This window comes from Nannospalax galili, unplaced genomic scaffold, assembly GCF_000622305.1.
Source record: "Nannospalax galili isolate Female #2095 unplaced genomic scaffold, S.galili_v1.0 scaffold1231, whole genome shotgun sequence".
Lineage (NCBI taxonomy): Eukaryota > Metazoa > Chordata > Mammalia > Rodentia > Spalacidae > Nannospalax > Nannospalax galili.
The window spans coordinates 1,294,780-1,309,713 of NW_008329696.1; the positions used below are offsets into that span (position 1 = coordinate 1,294,780).

At 45.7% G+C, this 14,934-nt stretch overlaps 1 protein-coding gene across 1 annotated transcript in view; it reads right to left on the bottom strand.

The window, feature by feature from the left end:
• The window catches only part of Uri1 (URI1 prefoldin like chaperone), a 73,167-nt gene extending 68,578 nt beyond the window's left edge, over positions 1-4,589 (bottom strand). The window contains exon 1 of the mRNA XM_008841513.3: positions 4,423-4,589. Within this exon, the coding sequence (XP_008839735.1) occupies positions 4,423-4,566 (144 nt within the window). The 5' untranslated portion in view covers positions 4,567-4,589. The remainder of the gene's footprint in view (positions 1-4,422) is intronic.
• Between the last annotated feature and the right edge of the window lie 10,345 nt (positions 4,590-14,934).

Sequence of the window (14,934 nt, forward strand, 5' to 3'; positions counted from 1 at the left end):
AGCTTACATTTTCCTTTCAAATCTTTTCTTTTTAATTTTGTGTATGAGTGTGATGCCTGCATGTATGTAAGTGCACCCATGTGATGCAATGCCCTCGGAGGTCAGAAGAGGGCATGGAATCCCCTGGAACTGGAGTTATGGACAGTTGTTAGGCTCCATGTGGGTGCTAAGAACAGAACCTAGGTCCTTCGAAAGAGCAGCCAGTGCTCTTAAATGCTGAGCCATCTTTCCAGCCCCTCCTTCCAAATCTTTCTTTCTTGGTACAAGCAGATATAGCCTAGAACAGTCATCTCCAGGCACATACCCATAATCTCAGCCCTAGGAAGGCTGAGGTAGGAGGATCACTACAAGCTCAAGGTCAGCCAGGGCTACACAGTAAGACCCTGACTTAAACACAATGAATAAGGGCTGGAAAGATGGTTCAGTGGTTAAGAACACTGGCTGTTCTTGCAGAAGACCGGGGTTCAAATCCCAGCACCCACAAGGCAGCTAACAACTGCCGGTAACTCCAGTTCCAAGGGATCTGTCAGCCTCTTCTGTCCTCCGCGGGCACTGCACAACACGGGTGCACTCGCCTACATGCAGGAAATACACACATACACATAAAATAAAAATAAATACCAACATTTAAGTGTTATTAGCAAAAACAATGAGTCTTTCTGTAAGAAACAGTATATTTTAAAATGAAATGGAGATCTTTTTTAAAGGTAAAAAACTCATTCAATTTTATGTCTTACAGGGTTTATACTGAGTTCAATATTGTATAACTGTATTAATTGTGAACCAAAAAATTTACAGACATTTTTGAAAGAGATGTATCTTTGCTCTGGAAATTGTTATTGAATATGTCAAAGCTGTTTTAATGAAATGCCTCTTCTAATCATTTGGCTATGAACTAAATAATTAAAACAATAATAATATGCCGTTCTATACTCCGAGTATAATAAAACATAAAGGTGATCTGAGTTTCTCTTTTATCTTCTGTCAGAAAATTAAGATTAAGCAAAATCTTTGAGGGGAAAAAAGGAAAAAAAGAAAGAAACCTACGAGGGGAGGGGGTATGAATGAATTCTATCAACACTTGACCAACTAAGAAATAAACCTGGAAAATGGTATTCAAAAACCAGCCACCACAGTCAGGAAGGAGGTTCAAGCTCATCCTTGGCTACATGAGTTCAAGGCTAGCTTGGGCTCATGAGACAAGGTCAAAAAAAAAAAAAAGGAAAAGAAAAAGAGAGGAGGGAGAGAGAGGGAGAGGGAGGGAGGGAGAGAGAGAGAGAGAGAAAGAGAGAGAGAGAGAGAGAGAGAGAGAGAGAGAGGAAGAAAGAGGAAATGAAAGTTTTAACAAAAAAAAAAACCACGTTTGACCACATTTTCACTTGTTCCCAAAGTAAAAACAAAAAGCACGGGGGGAGGGGGGGGTCATTCATGCTCCTGGTCTTCTTTCCTTTCTTTATCTCTTATCAGTACTCCAGTGTAAACCAAGACAAGGCGGGAGACCAGGATAAAACTTGGGGTTCTTCTTAGTGGAATTAAAAAGAAACTTAAAGAGCACAAACATTATCTAAGGCTGCTCTCAAGCCAGGTTCTAAGAAAAAATATACCCTACACCTAAGAACATTCACTTAGGCAAGGAATCAGGGTCCCTTTTCCAACATCTAACTCCAGTAGGTGGGTACCATCACCCAAACAGAGGAAACAGGTGCTCCAATCATCTTCTCAGGGGTACCTCCCTCCCATGGAGCTGGCCCAGTGCCCACTAACACAAAGCTATAGTGTCATTTCCCTCTCCATTGAGAACATCACATGCTTCTACTTTCACACTGGAGACCACACAACCATCAAACCAGCTTGGCCTTAAAACCCAAATAAAGTCCCTCACAAAATTTCTAATTCACTACTTCCTAAACAGTTTCCTGTGCTAGACTCTAAAACACAGCTGTGTAACCGGTATGTTTTATTGTGATCTTATATCTCCTGTCCACTCGCAGATTCTCCTCCTATTGAGTAAATAGTCTAAGGGGCTTTACCATGAACTGGAAGCTATTTCACATAACCAACACAGGCAGGTGTGTTGACTTTATGTGCCAAATTAACATTAACACAAAACAGGACACGCAATCCTGAGGGTCCATGTCCACTGAAAACCTTCCCCCACTGGACTGAACTGTGAAGACAGGTATTCTCATATGTAACTAGACACTATGCTAGCAAGCTGTTCAGAGCACCCCCAAAGTAGCCTTCGTATTTCACACACTTACATCAGAATAAAACCAAGGGCCTTTCATTTAAAGAAGCCACACAGGAGGAAACATCAGTCAGCATTCTTCACACACTACTTTGGAGATAAAAGTACTATAGACAAGGCTACACAGGGAGTTCCAGGCCAGCTGGGGCTAGGAGACACTGTCTCAAAAAAGAGAAAAAAAAAAAAAAGTAACAAGGTTTTATGCAGGGCTATTCTGTTTTTCCTTTCTTTTCTAATCTTTCTCTTTAAAAAAATTAAGATGATGTCTAATTGGTACCACAGCAACTTGGGAGGCTGAAGCCAAAGAGTAACAATTTCAAAGCCTGGCTGGACCACAGAGGGAGTTCAAGGCCAGCCTGGGCAACTTAATGAGACCCTGTTTCAAAAAGTAAAAAGTGAGCTGAGGATACAGTTCATCTAGAACCAAAAATACATTTAAAAAATCAGCCAACAAGTATTTCTGTCTTGTAACTTAAATACACTATACCAGATTTTTTAAAAAACACAAGTTTAAAACTCAACAGTTGTACTATATTAGAGAAAAATGGAAAGCCGAGAGCAAAAAACACAATTTACACCAACTAGAACAAAGTGAGACAACAGTGGATTTCCAAGCAAAGAGGGATTTTTTTTTTTTAGGGTCTATTAACCTTCATGTTGTTTAGCTTGAGCACATCTATGTAGCTATGTTTAAGTGGACATTTTTACACAGGATTACATACAGAAAGCTGTGGCTTCTCAGTCAAAATCCCAGCATCGATGGGGAAGGAGCTCAGAGGCCCCACCCCTAAACGAGAAGCTACTGGGGGCTGACAGGGGATGAAGTAGCATCACTCTTCCTGGCCATGGACCCTGGTTAAGTTGCCCCAGCTCCACTGGATGGTCCTGCACATAACTTAATGGGTTATTTAAAATAACAATAAGGAAAACTTTTAAAAAGCACTAAATGAACTAGTGGATTATTTAAAATTTAAAATGAGGACAGGAGTTGGGAGAGGGGGTCCATCGAGAGGGATGGGGTAAGCTGGAGGGAGGAAATGGAGAGGATATATTTGATTGTATATATGAATGAAATTCCCAAATAATTTTTAATGAGTAAATTTTAAAAAAGAAAATTGAAAAGTTTTGGCTTCTCAATTTTGACACAACTTCTTAATCCGTCAAGATACACGGCATTCTCTCCCAATATTTAATTTGTTTTAAGCAAATTAAATGTCGACTTTAAAAGAATTTCAAGACACTTGCCCAGCATAGTGACACACACCTTTAATCCCAGCACTCACTCAGGAGGCGGAGGTAAGCAGATCTCTGGGGCTACAGGGAGACCCTAGCTCAAAAATAGTAACGATAATAATTTCAAGACCGCGAGAAGTCCACTTCACTTGAAATACCACAGACATCACATGAAATTTTCACATTTAAGAATCAAACTATAGTTCTAAATTGAGCAAACTTCCTTACAGAAAATTCCATTCAAAGATGCAAAACACTCTCCTCTGGTAGTTCAAAACTCGCCCCACCCCCACCCCGGTCTTTTTGAGACAGGGTCTCCCTGTGGGCCCAGTTGGCCTTGAACTCAAGAGATCTGCCTGCCTCTGCCTCCCGAGTGCTGGGATTAAAGCCACGGCCGGCATAAAACTCGCTCATTATATGATTGAAGTTAAATTTTAACTAAACAGCCTTGTGGAATACTAAACCCCAATCAAAGCTCGGATTGCAAAGAAGTGCACCATCACAAGAGTGCACATTTAAGTAGCAGCAGGCTAAAGGACAAAAAAGTGACCACTTCCATTTGGAGTTCGTGCCCAACACATACACACACCAGAAAAAAAAAAAAAAAATTCCCAGACACTCCTGGTGCGTTTAGAACAGGTTTAACAGACGCACCCCACCCCTCCATCCCATCCCTGCACCCTACTCCTCCACCACACCCCTCCATACCATCCCTGAATCCCACCCCTTCACCCCATCCCTCCCCTCCTCTGAAGGTCAAAGGGCTCCAGACAAAAAGACAACAAATGCACGTGGCAACAGTTTCCCCTAGGGTCCCCGCAGGCCCGAGGTCCCCGGCTCCGGGACCGCCCCCAGCGAGGGACAGGCGTTGGAAGCCGGCGCGGGGACCCACGCGTGGGCCGCAGGCAGAAGCAGGCCTGAAGTCGAGCACGGCCTGTTACCTTTTCCTGCTCCTCGCGGAGCCGCGCCACCTCCGGGGCGCGCAGCCAGGCAGCCGAGGCCTGGGGCTCGAACTGGGGCTCGGGCTGGGGCTCGGGCTGGGACTCGGGCTGGGGCTCGGGCTGGGGCTTGGGTGGATGCTCCATGCCGGCCTCAACAGGGCGAACGAGTCCTAAACAAGTGTTTGTGGAGGCAGCTTGGCCTGCGGCCCCGCGCGCTCGCCCTCATGCACCGCGCGCCGCGCTCCGAGGAGGCCGCGCTCTCTTTCACAGCTGCCCCGGGGGCCGCCGCTCGCGTCCGGGCTGCTCGCGGCCGCATCTCACACGCGCATGCCGCCGCTGCCGCCGCCGCCTTCGAGCAGCAGGCCGAACGCCGAGCGCGCAAGGTCCTCTTCCGCAGCCGCCGGGCCCAGGCAGAAGTCCTACTCTGCTGCAACCGCTCCTCCACGCAGCTCCGCGCAAGCTCCGCCCCTCGCCCCGCCCGCACGGCACGCCGGGAAGCCCGTAGGCCCCGCCCCGAGGCGTGCGCTGGGCGGGGTTTTGAGGGCCGACACGCCCCCTAGGGCGTACGCTGGGCGGGGTTTAGGTGGGTGGGACCCCACCGCCCAGCGGAGAGGGAGCCGCGGGGAGTTGCTAGCGCCGCCTTCTTTTCAGCACTACCTCTGGTGGTGGTGGGAACTTAATTCGTGCACTGAAGCTATTTCTTAAGCTCATTTAATTTTAGCGAATTCCACTCTTTCCCGTGCCTTTTAATGAACTAATATATCTTAATGAGCTAAAATACACAATATAGAACCGAATTTTGCGTATGTATTCATTACTGTACACTCCTCAATTTTTCCTTATATATATTTATCTGCTGTACTAGTATTACTATGCTGCTATGTAGACACCGTTTAAGATATTTTTCAAGAGTAACTGCTGGCGTTATTCCGAAACTCATTTTACAATTTTGGTGTTTTGTTCAGTTCCCATCAACCGCACGGGCACCTCATAGCTGCCTGTAACTCCACCTCCTGGGGAATCCCACACCTCTGCATCCATGGGCACCTGAACTCACTCACATGTACATACCCACACACAGACGCATATAATTTAAAATTTTAAGTCTTTTTAAAAATTCCAATAAAAATATTTTTTAAAAATAGGAAAGGTCTGAATGTGATCGAAACACAATTGAAATTCTCAAAAAGTCAAGAAATACATTTTTTAAAGAAACAACTCTCTGTCCCCTTCCTCCTCCATCCCTTTGTACAGCCTTGTGGGAGGGCCCAGCCTTCTGTGGGCAGTGCCACTCCTGGGCAGGTGGGCTTGGTTGTGTACAAAAGCAGGCTGAGCACAGGCCTGAGGAGCAAGCCAGTAAGCAATGCTTCTCCATGGTCTGTGCCTCAGTTTCTGCCTCCAGGTTTCTACCCTGACTTCCCTCATGAAGACTGTCATTTGGAAGTATAAGATGTTTTTACTTAGAGCATTTTATTACAGCAACAGACGCTAACTCATACAAGTTTCTCTTGAGAGATTTCCAGGCAGAGCTTCCCTTCCCATTTCTCTTTCCCACCACAGGTATCTTACGTCATTGATATATAACAGTAACTTCTGTTGGAAATGGTTGACCTTGTAACTGTCCTCAAGGATGTAATTTTTTTTGTCTTTTTGAGACAGGGTCTCCTTGTAGCCCCAGATGTCCTGGAACTCACTATGTAGACCAGACTGGCCTGGAACTCCCACCTGCCTCTGCCTCCCAAGTGCTGGGATTAAAGCCCTGTGCCTTAACTGTTTGTTGATTTCCTTTCTCCCTGTCACAGGAGCATGAGGGCCAGCCTGCCCCAGGAAACAGCCTCAAAGGAGATAATATTGGATTGGGGATGAGGGCCCATCTTACTCTCAGAGTCAGCTCTCAAGTACAAACAACACATAACAGTTTACCAATGTAATTTTTGTTACAAATGGTGAGTCAAAGGAATGTTTCTGTCTTTAATTTGTTTTTGTCAGGTATTTGGTTACAGAAACCCAAAAGTAAGGACTATATCTGGTATCACTGGTTCTACCCTAGCCCCTGAAATCGACACGGACAACTACCCACCATCCACTCCTCCTTGATGTGGCCAGCTCTAGATTACACAGTCCTTGGCTACAGCAAGCTGACCTACCTATTCCTAGCTCCAGTCTAAGGATAATGTATTTACATTCGAAGTGGTTGTTTCTAGAGATGGCATGTGTTCTACAAATTTTCTGCTGCTGTGATAAAATTCTGACCAAAACCAACTTAGAGAGGAAAGGATTTATAGCATCTACAGGTAGGTCCAGATCACAGTTCATCATTGAGGAAAGCCAAGGCAGGATCTCAGGGCAGGAACCTGGAGGCAGGAACTCAGGGCAGGAACCTGGAGGCAGGAACTGAAGCACAGACCATGGAGGAGCACTGCTTAGTTTGCTCCTCTGGCCAATGCTCAGCCTGCTTTCTTATATAACCCAGGATGACCTGCCCAGGGGTGGCACCACCCACAGTGAACTGGGTCTCCCACATCACTCAACAATCAAGAAAATGCCTCACAGACATGGCCACAGGCCACGCCAATAGCGATAATTCCCCAGTTGAGAATCACTCTTCCCAGGTGTCAAGTTGACAACCAAGCCAACCATGACATGTCATACCACACAAATGCAGGTTCTGGAGGTTTCTGAGAAAGCTCTTCCTCATCCTTTGAAAGTACTACCATTAAGGAATCCAACCCCTTGGCCCAGAAGTACAAAGCAGTAGCCCTTTGTGTCTTAGGCTGCCCTTCTTGACTATTTAAATTTTTTATTTTTTAGTGTATGAATGTATTGCCTGCATGTATGTGAGTGCACCCGTGTCGTGCAATGCTGCGGAGGTCAGAAGAGGACATTGAATTCCCCTGGAACTGGAGTTAAGGGCGGTTTGTAGCCGCCATGTGGGTGCTGGGAATCGAACCCGGGTCCTCCGCAAGAGCAGTCAGTGCTCTTAACCGCTGAGCCATCTCTCCAGCCCTCTTGACTATTTAGATACAGCTGAGACTTGGTGAAGTTCAGTCAGGGACTGTCAGACACAAAGAGAAACTACAGCACAGAGCTTGATTCAGCTTTCATGCCATGTTCCACCACTAGCAGTCAAAGCTATTCTCTGCTCAGTAGCCTGAGTGAGCCTTCAAAGTAATCAAATTTATGCCTGTTATGGTTTGACTGGGAACTGTCCCCCACAGGCTCATTTTGGTGGTGCCATTTTGGGAGGTTGTGGAGCCTTTAGGAGGTGGGACCTGGCTGCCATAGACAGGACTATCAGGGCAGTGTTTATGGAACCCAACTTGCTCCCACTGTGGCTCTCATCTTCCTGATTGTTTCTGCAATGCAACCAGCCATCTCACAGCATCCCAGCCATCACCCACTCTAGTTGCCACTCATTCCCCACCATGATGGACTGTACCCTCACAAACCATGAGCCAAAATAAATCCTTTCTCTCTTAAATTGTTTTTTGTGAAGTATTTGGTCACATCAACAAGAAAGTAACTAAGGCTAGAGATATTGTTCAGTTGAGAAAAGGTTTCCCATCCAAGCATTAGGATCTGAGTTTGATCCCCAGAACCCCCAGAAAAAAAAAGCTTAGAGTGGTTGGTACATGCTTGTAATCCCAACACTGGGGAAGTAGAGACAGGTGGATCCCTGGAGTTTGCTGACCAGCCAGCCTAGCCTAATCTGTGAGTGCCAGGATAATGAGAGACACTGTCTCAGAAAACAACGTGTATGGTTCCTGAGGGATGACACCTGATACACATGCACCCATGTACACTCATGCACAGAGAGAGGGTAGAGAAGAAATGGGCTGGTGTGTTAGTTACTTTTCTACTGCTGTGATAGAAACACCATGATCAAGGGAATTTATAAAAGGAAGAAGAAGAGTTTATTTACCTTACAGTTCCAAAGGAGCAAGAGTCCATCATGGCAGGGAGGCATGGTGGCAGAGGTGGCTGGAGTAGGAGCAGAAGCTAAACACTCCCATCTTCAAGAAGGCACGGGAAGCAGAGCACAAATGGAGATCGGGCAAGGCTTAAGAACTTTGTAAGCCCACCCCCAGAGATGTGCTTCCTCCAGCATGGCCACACCTTCTAAGACCTCCCAAAACAGCTGCACCAACTGGGGACAAAATACTCAAATACTTGGAGCGTATGAGGCACATATTCTCATTCAAATCACCACAGCTGATGAGATTACTTAGCAGGTAAATGTACTTGCCACCAAGCCTGAGTTCAGTCCTCAGACCCTACATGGTAGAAGGAAAGAACCAGCTCCCACAAGTTGTGCTCTAACATTCACAGTCACCATGGAGCACACACACACTCATGTGTGCACATACGTACATACATACATACATACATACATATAAAAAGTTTTTTCAATAGAGTGGCTGGAGAGACGGCTCAGTGGTCATGAGCACTGGCTGTTCTTGCTGAGGATCTAGATTCAGTTCCCAGCACCCACATAGTAGCTAACAACCATCTGTAATTCTGGTTCCAGGAAATCTGATGCCCTCTTTTGACCTCTGGGAGCATTGCATTCACATACATGCAGGCAAAACATTCATACACATAAAATAGAAATAAATTCTTTTAAATTAAAGTTTTTAGGAAAGAAGGAAGAAAATAGGGAAAGCGGGAGGGAGGGAAAAAAGGAAGGAAGGAAGGGAGGGAGGGAGGGAGGAAGGAAGGAAGGAAGGAAGGAAGGAAGGAAGGAAGGAAGGAAGGATTACATACAGTACCGCCCTCCCCCTCTTAGAGCCCCACTGTGTTCCACTACAATTACAATTAATTCCAAATATCAGAGGGGGATGTAACTCACTGGTAGAACTCTGACCTAGAAGCCCAAGCACTGGGTTTGATCCCCAACCCTACAAAAAAGCCAAACATCCTGCTAGAAATCTGTGTTATCTAGCCTATACCTCCTGTTTATTCCTGACCTCCTAGCAAGGCCATTGCCCTCATGCAAACTGCATGTTTCTTCTACAGACATGCCAGACTTGTTCCTGTCACAGGATCTGTGCACTTGCTGATTCCTGGGCCCGGAATGCTTCTCCCAGCTCTTGGCATGGTTTCCTTCACTTTCCTCGACCCCAGTTCCAGTGTGGAGGCCTTCCTACCAACGTGTTCACAGAAGCTCTTCTGCTCCTCCAAGCATCCAAAGTCACCTTTGTCTCCCTTTACCTCACAGCACTGACAACTCTTTGTGACTATTGATTTCACTAGCCATGGTGGCACATGGCTGGAATCCCAGCATTGGGAGGTGGAGTCAGGAGGATCGAGAGTTCAAAGTTGGGGCTAAAGAGATGGCTCAATGGTTAAGAGCAATTGCAGAGGACCCAGGTTTGGTTCCTAGTACCCACATGGCGGCTAACAATCATACATAACTCCAGTTCCAGGGAATCTGACACCCTCTTCTGGGTCTCTATAAGCATTGCATAGTGTGGGTGCTCTTATATACATGCAGGCAAAACACTCATACATATAAAACAAAAATAAAACTTAAAAACCCAAACCATAGCCAATTATGGCACTCGCCTGTAGTCTCAGCACTTGGGAGGCAGAGGCAGGCAGATCTCTGTGAGTTCAAGGCCATCCTGGTCTACATAGTGAGTTCCAGGTCAGCTGGGACTGAGACCCTGTCTCAAAAAGACCAAAAATTTTAAAAAAATTTTAAAACACAAACCATAAATAATAATAAAATGACTAGTTTCAAGATGTGCATGCTTATAATCCCAGCACTCATTAATTAATTACTTTATTTATTAAAATATAAAACAGGGCTTAGAAAATGCTGAATGGGTAAAGAACTTACCACACAAGCATAAGAAAAGACTGAAGTTCAGTTCCCCATGTTGCTGTCAGGTGGGTGTGATAGCCCACCTATAATAATGCTTGGGAGGCAGGGACAGGTCATTGTCTGTCTAGCTAGCCTGGTCAAATAGGCAAGCTCTGGGTTCAGGTGAGAGACTCTGCCTCAGTGCATAAGGTGGAGAGTGACTGAGGATGCCTGCCATTGACCTCTGGCCTCCACACGCATGCACACACACCTGCACCTGCATTTGTACACACACATGTAAACATGTGTACCACATAACACACCACATACACGTTACAAATAAAGTGATCGACTCCATGTATTTCCCTGATCATTCTCACCCCTCTACAGTAACATGTCAGCCCCGTGAGTGTGAGGTCTTAGTAAGCATGTAGCAACGATTAGTTATTGCTTTCACAGGTCTTGTACTGTCCCAGTTCTTTCTGGGCCTCTGTTCTGTGGCCTTTCTACTAAGTGCCAAAGACAGCCCACCAGATGATGTACTGGCTGAGCTGCAGAGAGCTGAGTTCAATGCTTCCTGTTCAATATAATAAATCAGATGTGGCAGCAAAGGGACCCAAACTTCACCCCGTGGGCAGAAGCATCCACAGCACAGACGCATGCTTGCTCTGCTTCCTGGCCACCACAAGTGAGCTGCCCTTCTTGCCAGGATGGGCTAAAATCCACAGATTCATGAGCAGATAGATCTTTCCTCCCGGAAGTTGTTTTGCTCAGGAGTTTTATCAAAGCCACACAAAAGTAATTAATAGCATTGGTCAGGGCGCCTATATGCAGCCCTTTTAAATTTTTATTTCATTTATTTTTATGAGTGTTTTGCCTGCATGTATGTATGTGCACCGTGTGTGTGAAATGCTCGAGGAGGCCAGAAGAGAGTGTTGGATCTCATGGAACTGAAGCTACAGATGGTTGTTGCTGCTCTGTGGGTGCCAGGAATTAAACCTGGATCCTCTGAGAGAGCAGCCAGTGCTCTTTTTTTTCCCTTTCTTACTCTTTTTCTTTCTTTCTTTCTTTCTTTCTTTCTTTTTGTCTTTTTGAGACAGGGTCTCCCTGTAGCCCCAGCCAGCCTGGAACTCATTATGTTGACCATACTGGCCTCGAACTCACAGAGATCTGCCTGCCTCTGCCTCCCAGGTGCTGGGATTAAAGGCATGCGCCACTATGCCCAGCATACAGTCAGTGCTCTTAACTGCTAAGCCATCTCTCCAGCTCATGTGGCCTTTTCTTATTCTTATAGCACAGCAGCTGGATACCAAGGAAGAGTCAGGTGAGTGTGGTATCACGTTGTGTGAATGTGTGCACATGTGTGCATGGTGCATGTGCATGTGGAGGGCAGAGTTCAACATTGGATGTCTTTCTCTATCATTCCTCACCTTATTTTTTTATTATATTTATTTATGTGAGGGGGTGTGTGTATGTGTGTGTTTGTGTGTGTGTGTGTGTGTGTTGGTATGCATGTGGAGGTCAGAGAACAACTTGCAGGAATCAGTTCTCTTCCTCCACCATGTGGGTCCCAGGGATTGAACTAAGGTAATCAAACTTTGCTGTAAGCATCTTCATCTGCTTAGCCATCCTGCCAGCCCCTCCGCCTTCTTTTTTGAGAGAGAGCCTCTCACTGAACCTGAGCTCACTGATTCAGCCAGGCCTGCTTGCTCTCCAGCCCCAGTGCTGGGATTACAGACACATGCTGCTGCACCTGGCCTTTTATGTCTGAACTCAGGTTCCTTACTGACCAAGCCATTTCCCCAGACCCCAGTACTGTCTTTTCTAATATTTTATTTATTATTTTTTATTTTATGTGTATGAGTATATCCCCTGCGTGTATATAAGTGCACCTGTGTTGTACAGTGCCCACCGAGGTCAAAAGAGGGCATAGGATCCCCTGGGGACAGTTGTTAGCTGCCATGTGAATGCTGGGAATCGAACCTAGGTCGTCTGCAAGAACAGCCAGTGCTCTTAACCACTGAGCCATCTCTCCAGCCCCATATTGCCTTTTCTAATAAGCCAGGATAGTCACACAGCATCCATTTGAGCCACGTTCTCTTCATTAGAAGCAGATAAATAAGCCAGGCATACTCAAGGAAGAGGGAGTTGGACTGCACCTCCTGACTGAACCGCCACATGAACCATTTGATAGAGAAGTCTCTAGAATTCCTTATGCCCCCTCAGCTCAAGCACCCACCACACCTGGAAGAGGCCAGTGGCTTCACCATCTTCCACCCAGCCCACCCTACATAGAGCTGCTGGAGTCACAAACTCAGACCTGATCGTGCTCCTGGCTGCTCAGAGCGTAGACTCTAAGGCCAGAGCAGGCTGCTTTGCATCACTTACCACCTCCCTCTCTCCCCCTCAGAGTCTAGGCAATCTCATATAAGCAACTGCTCTCCTGCACCACACCACATCTGCTTGATTCCCCTCTCACAGGTATCCCCCCATCCCAGTCCATTACTTCTCCCTCAGGAACCCCCTCTGGGAAGCCTTCTCTGAGTACCCCACCCTGGCCTGTACTTTAATACAGGTAGCTCTTTTTGGCTTCTTTCTTTCCAACTTTGTTGTAGTTACTGTGCATGCAGAAAAGCACATAGAGCCTAAATGTGCAGTTTGATGGCTCTTCAGAAAACAAGCACACCTGCATGACAGATCAAAGGGAGACCAAGAAAGAACATTTCTGGAGCCCCAGAAGTGCCTCCAAAGCCCCCTGCTGTCCATCATCCTGTCTCTCCCCAGCCTCAGTAACCACAATCCTAACTTCTAGCCCTCTGGCTTAGTGTCATCTGTTTCCAACTCTCATACAAGTAGACTCGCCCGGCGTGTATTCTTGGGTCCAGCCTCACATCGATTCACACACGGTGTCTTAATCAGAGCTGCTGATATACTTTGCAAGATCCATAGGAAACAAAAATGTAGATACAACAAAAATAAACTCCTTGTTTATAAAGCATTTCAAGTTTTCAGGCAGGCCTGGTGGCACACACCTGTAATCCCAACACTCTGGAAGCCGAGGAAAGAAAACCAAAGGTTCAAGATCAGACTAGACTACATAGTAAGACCCTGCCTTTAAAAAATAAATCACTGGGGCTGGAGAGATGGCTCAGCAGGTAAGAGCACTGACTGCTCTTGCAGAGGACCTGGGTTCAATTCCCAGCACCCACATGGAGGCTACGAACCGCCCTTAACTCCAGTTCCAGGGGAATTCAATGTCCTCTTCTGACCTCCGTGGCATTGCATGACATGGGTGCACTGACATACATGCAGGCAAGGCACTCATACACATAAAAAACATTTTAAAAAAAAGAGAGAAAGAAATCACTGGATATTGTGACATATGCCTCTAATCCTAACATTGGTAGGCAGAGGCAGGAGGATCTCTGTGAGTTTGAGGCTAGTTTGAGACCATCCTGGTCTACATAGCAAGTTCTAGGCCAGCCAGGGCTATATAGTGAGACTCTGTCTCCAGGAAAAAAAAAAACAAAAAAAACAGGGAGCTGGAGAGATGGCTCAGAGGTGCAGAGAACTGGATGCTCTTGCAGAGGACTTGGTTTTGATTCACACTGCAAACGTGGTGACTAATAACCATCCATAACTCCAGTTCCAGGGAATCCGAAGCCTTCTTCTGATGGCCACAGGCATTGCAGGACAAAGGTGCACTTATATACATACAGGTAATAATATACTCACACATATAAAATAAAAATGAATAAAATGTTAAAAAGCAAAAGAATAAAATAACTTTACTCACAAGGGAACTTTCAATCTAGCTGAAAAACAATGGATTTATATATGTTAAAGACAAAATTAGAACAATTTTAGTTTAAAGGTCTTAGTCTTATTTGCTATTTAAGATCAGAAAACATCATATCACAAAATAGACTGTATTCTAATAGGCTGAGCATATGTTGACTTCACAGACCGAATGAATGAGGAAAGTAGAAATAAAGAGCAAAGTGCCATTTCACAATTCCTTTCCTCTAAGATAGGGACCAAGAGAGAACAGAAGGAAAGTGACTGGCTGACACCAGATTACTCCAGCCGCCTTCTCAGAACTGAACCAGAGGGAATTCCACTGTCTTGATGGAAAATGGTCTGTTTGGAAAATTTGGCTGTAATCACTCCCTCATCATTTCTCAGGTCAGGACAGAACTTAGCTTCAGTTTGGTCACATGGAACTTTAGCATCAGTGACTCCATTTCGATTCCAGACATCTATCCCTCGGGTCCGTGGGGTGTTCAGTGCAGAATCTCTGAAAGGTTTAGCCTGGTTAAGTGCCTAACCTCCTGGCTATCCCAGAGCTGGGAGGAGAGAGACCTCTGCTTCTACCATGGGAGGGAGGGGATTCCTCGGAAAGAAACCAAGAAGTCATTAGAGGGACCAACAAATAAAAAACTGGTCATTAAAATAAAAAAGGCAACAATTCCCTCACACACACACACACACACACACACACACACACACACATACAAACACATATACACACAGACACACACCCACTTCTTTGTATAGCCAGAGCAAGCACTTGACCTTGAAAACATCCTTGTCTTTGCTCATAGAGAACTCAAAAGGTCAGTATTGAAGGTGAGTCTTTAAGCACCCCCAAACTATGAGTGTCTGTGGGTGAGATAGTTAACTTTAGGGGTTATTTATTCATATAG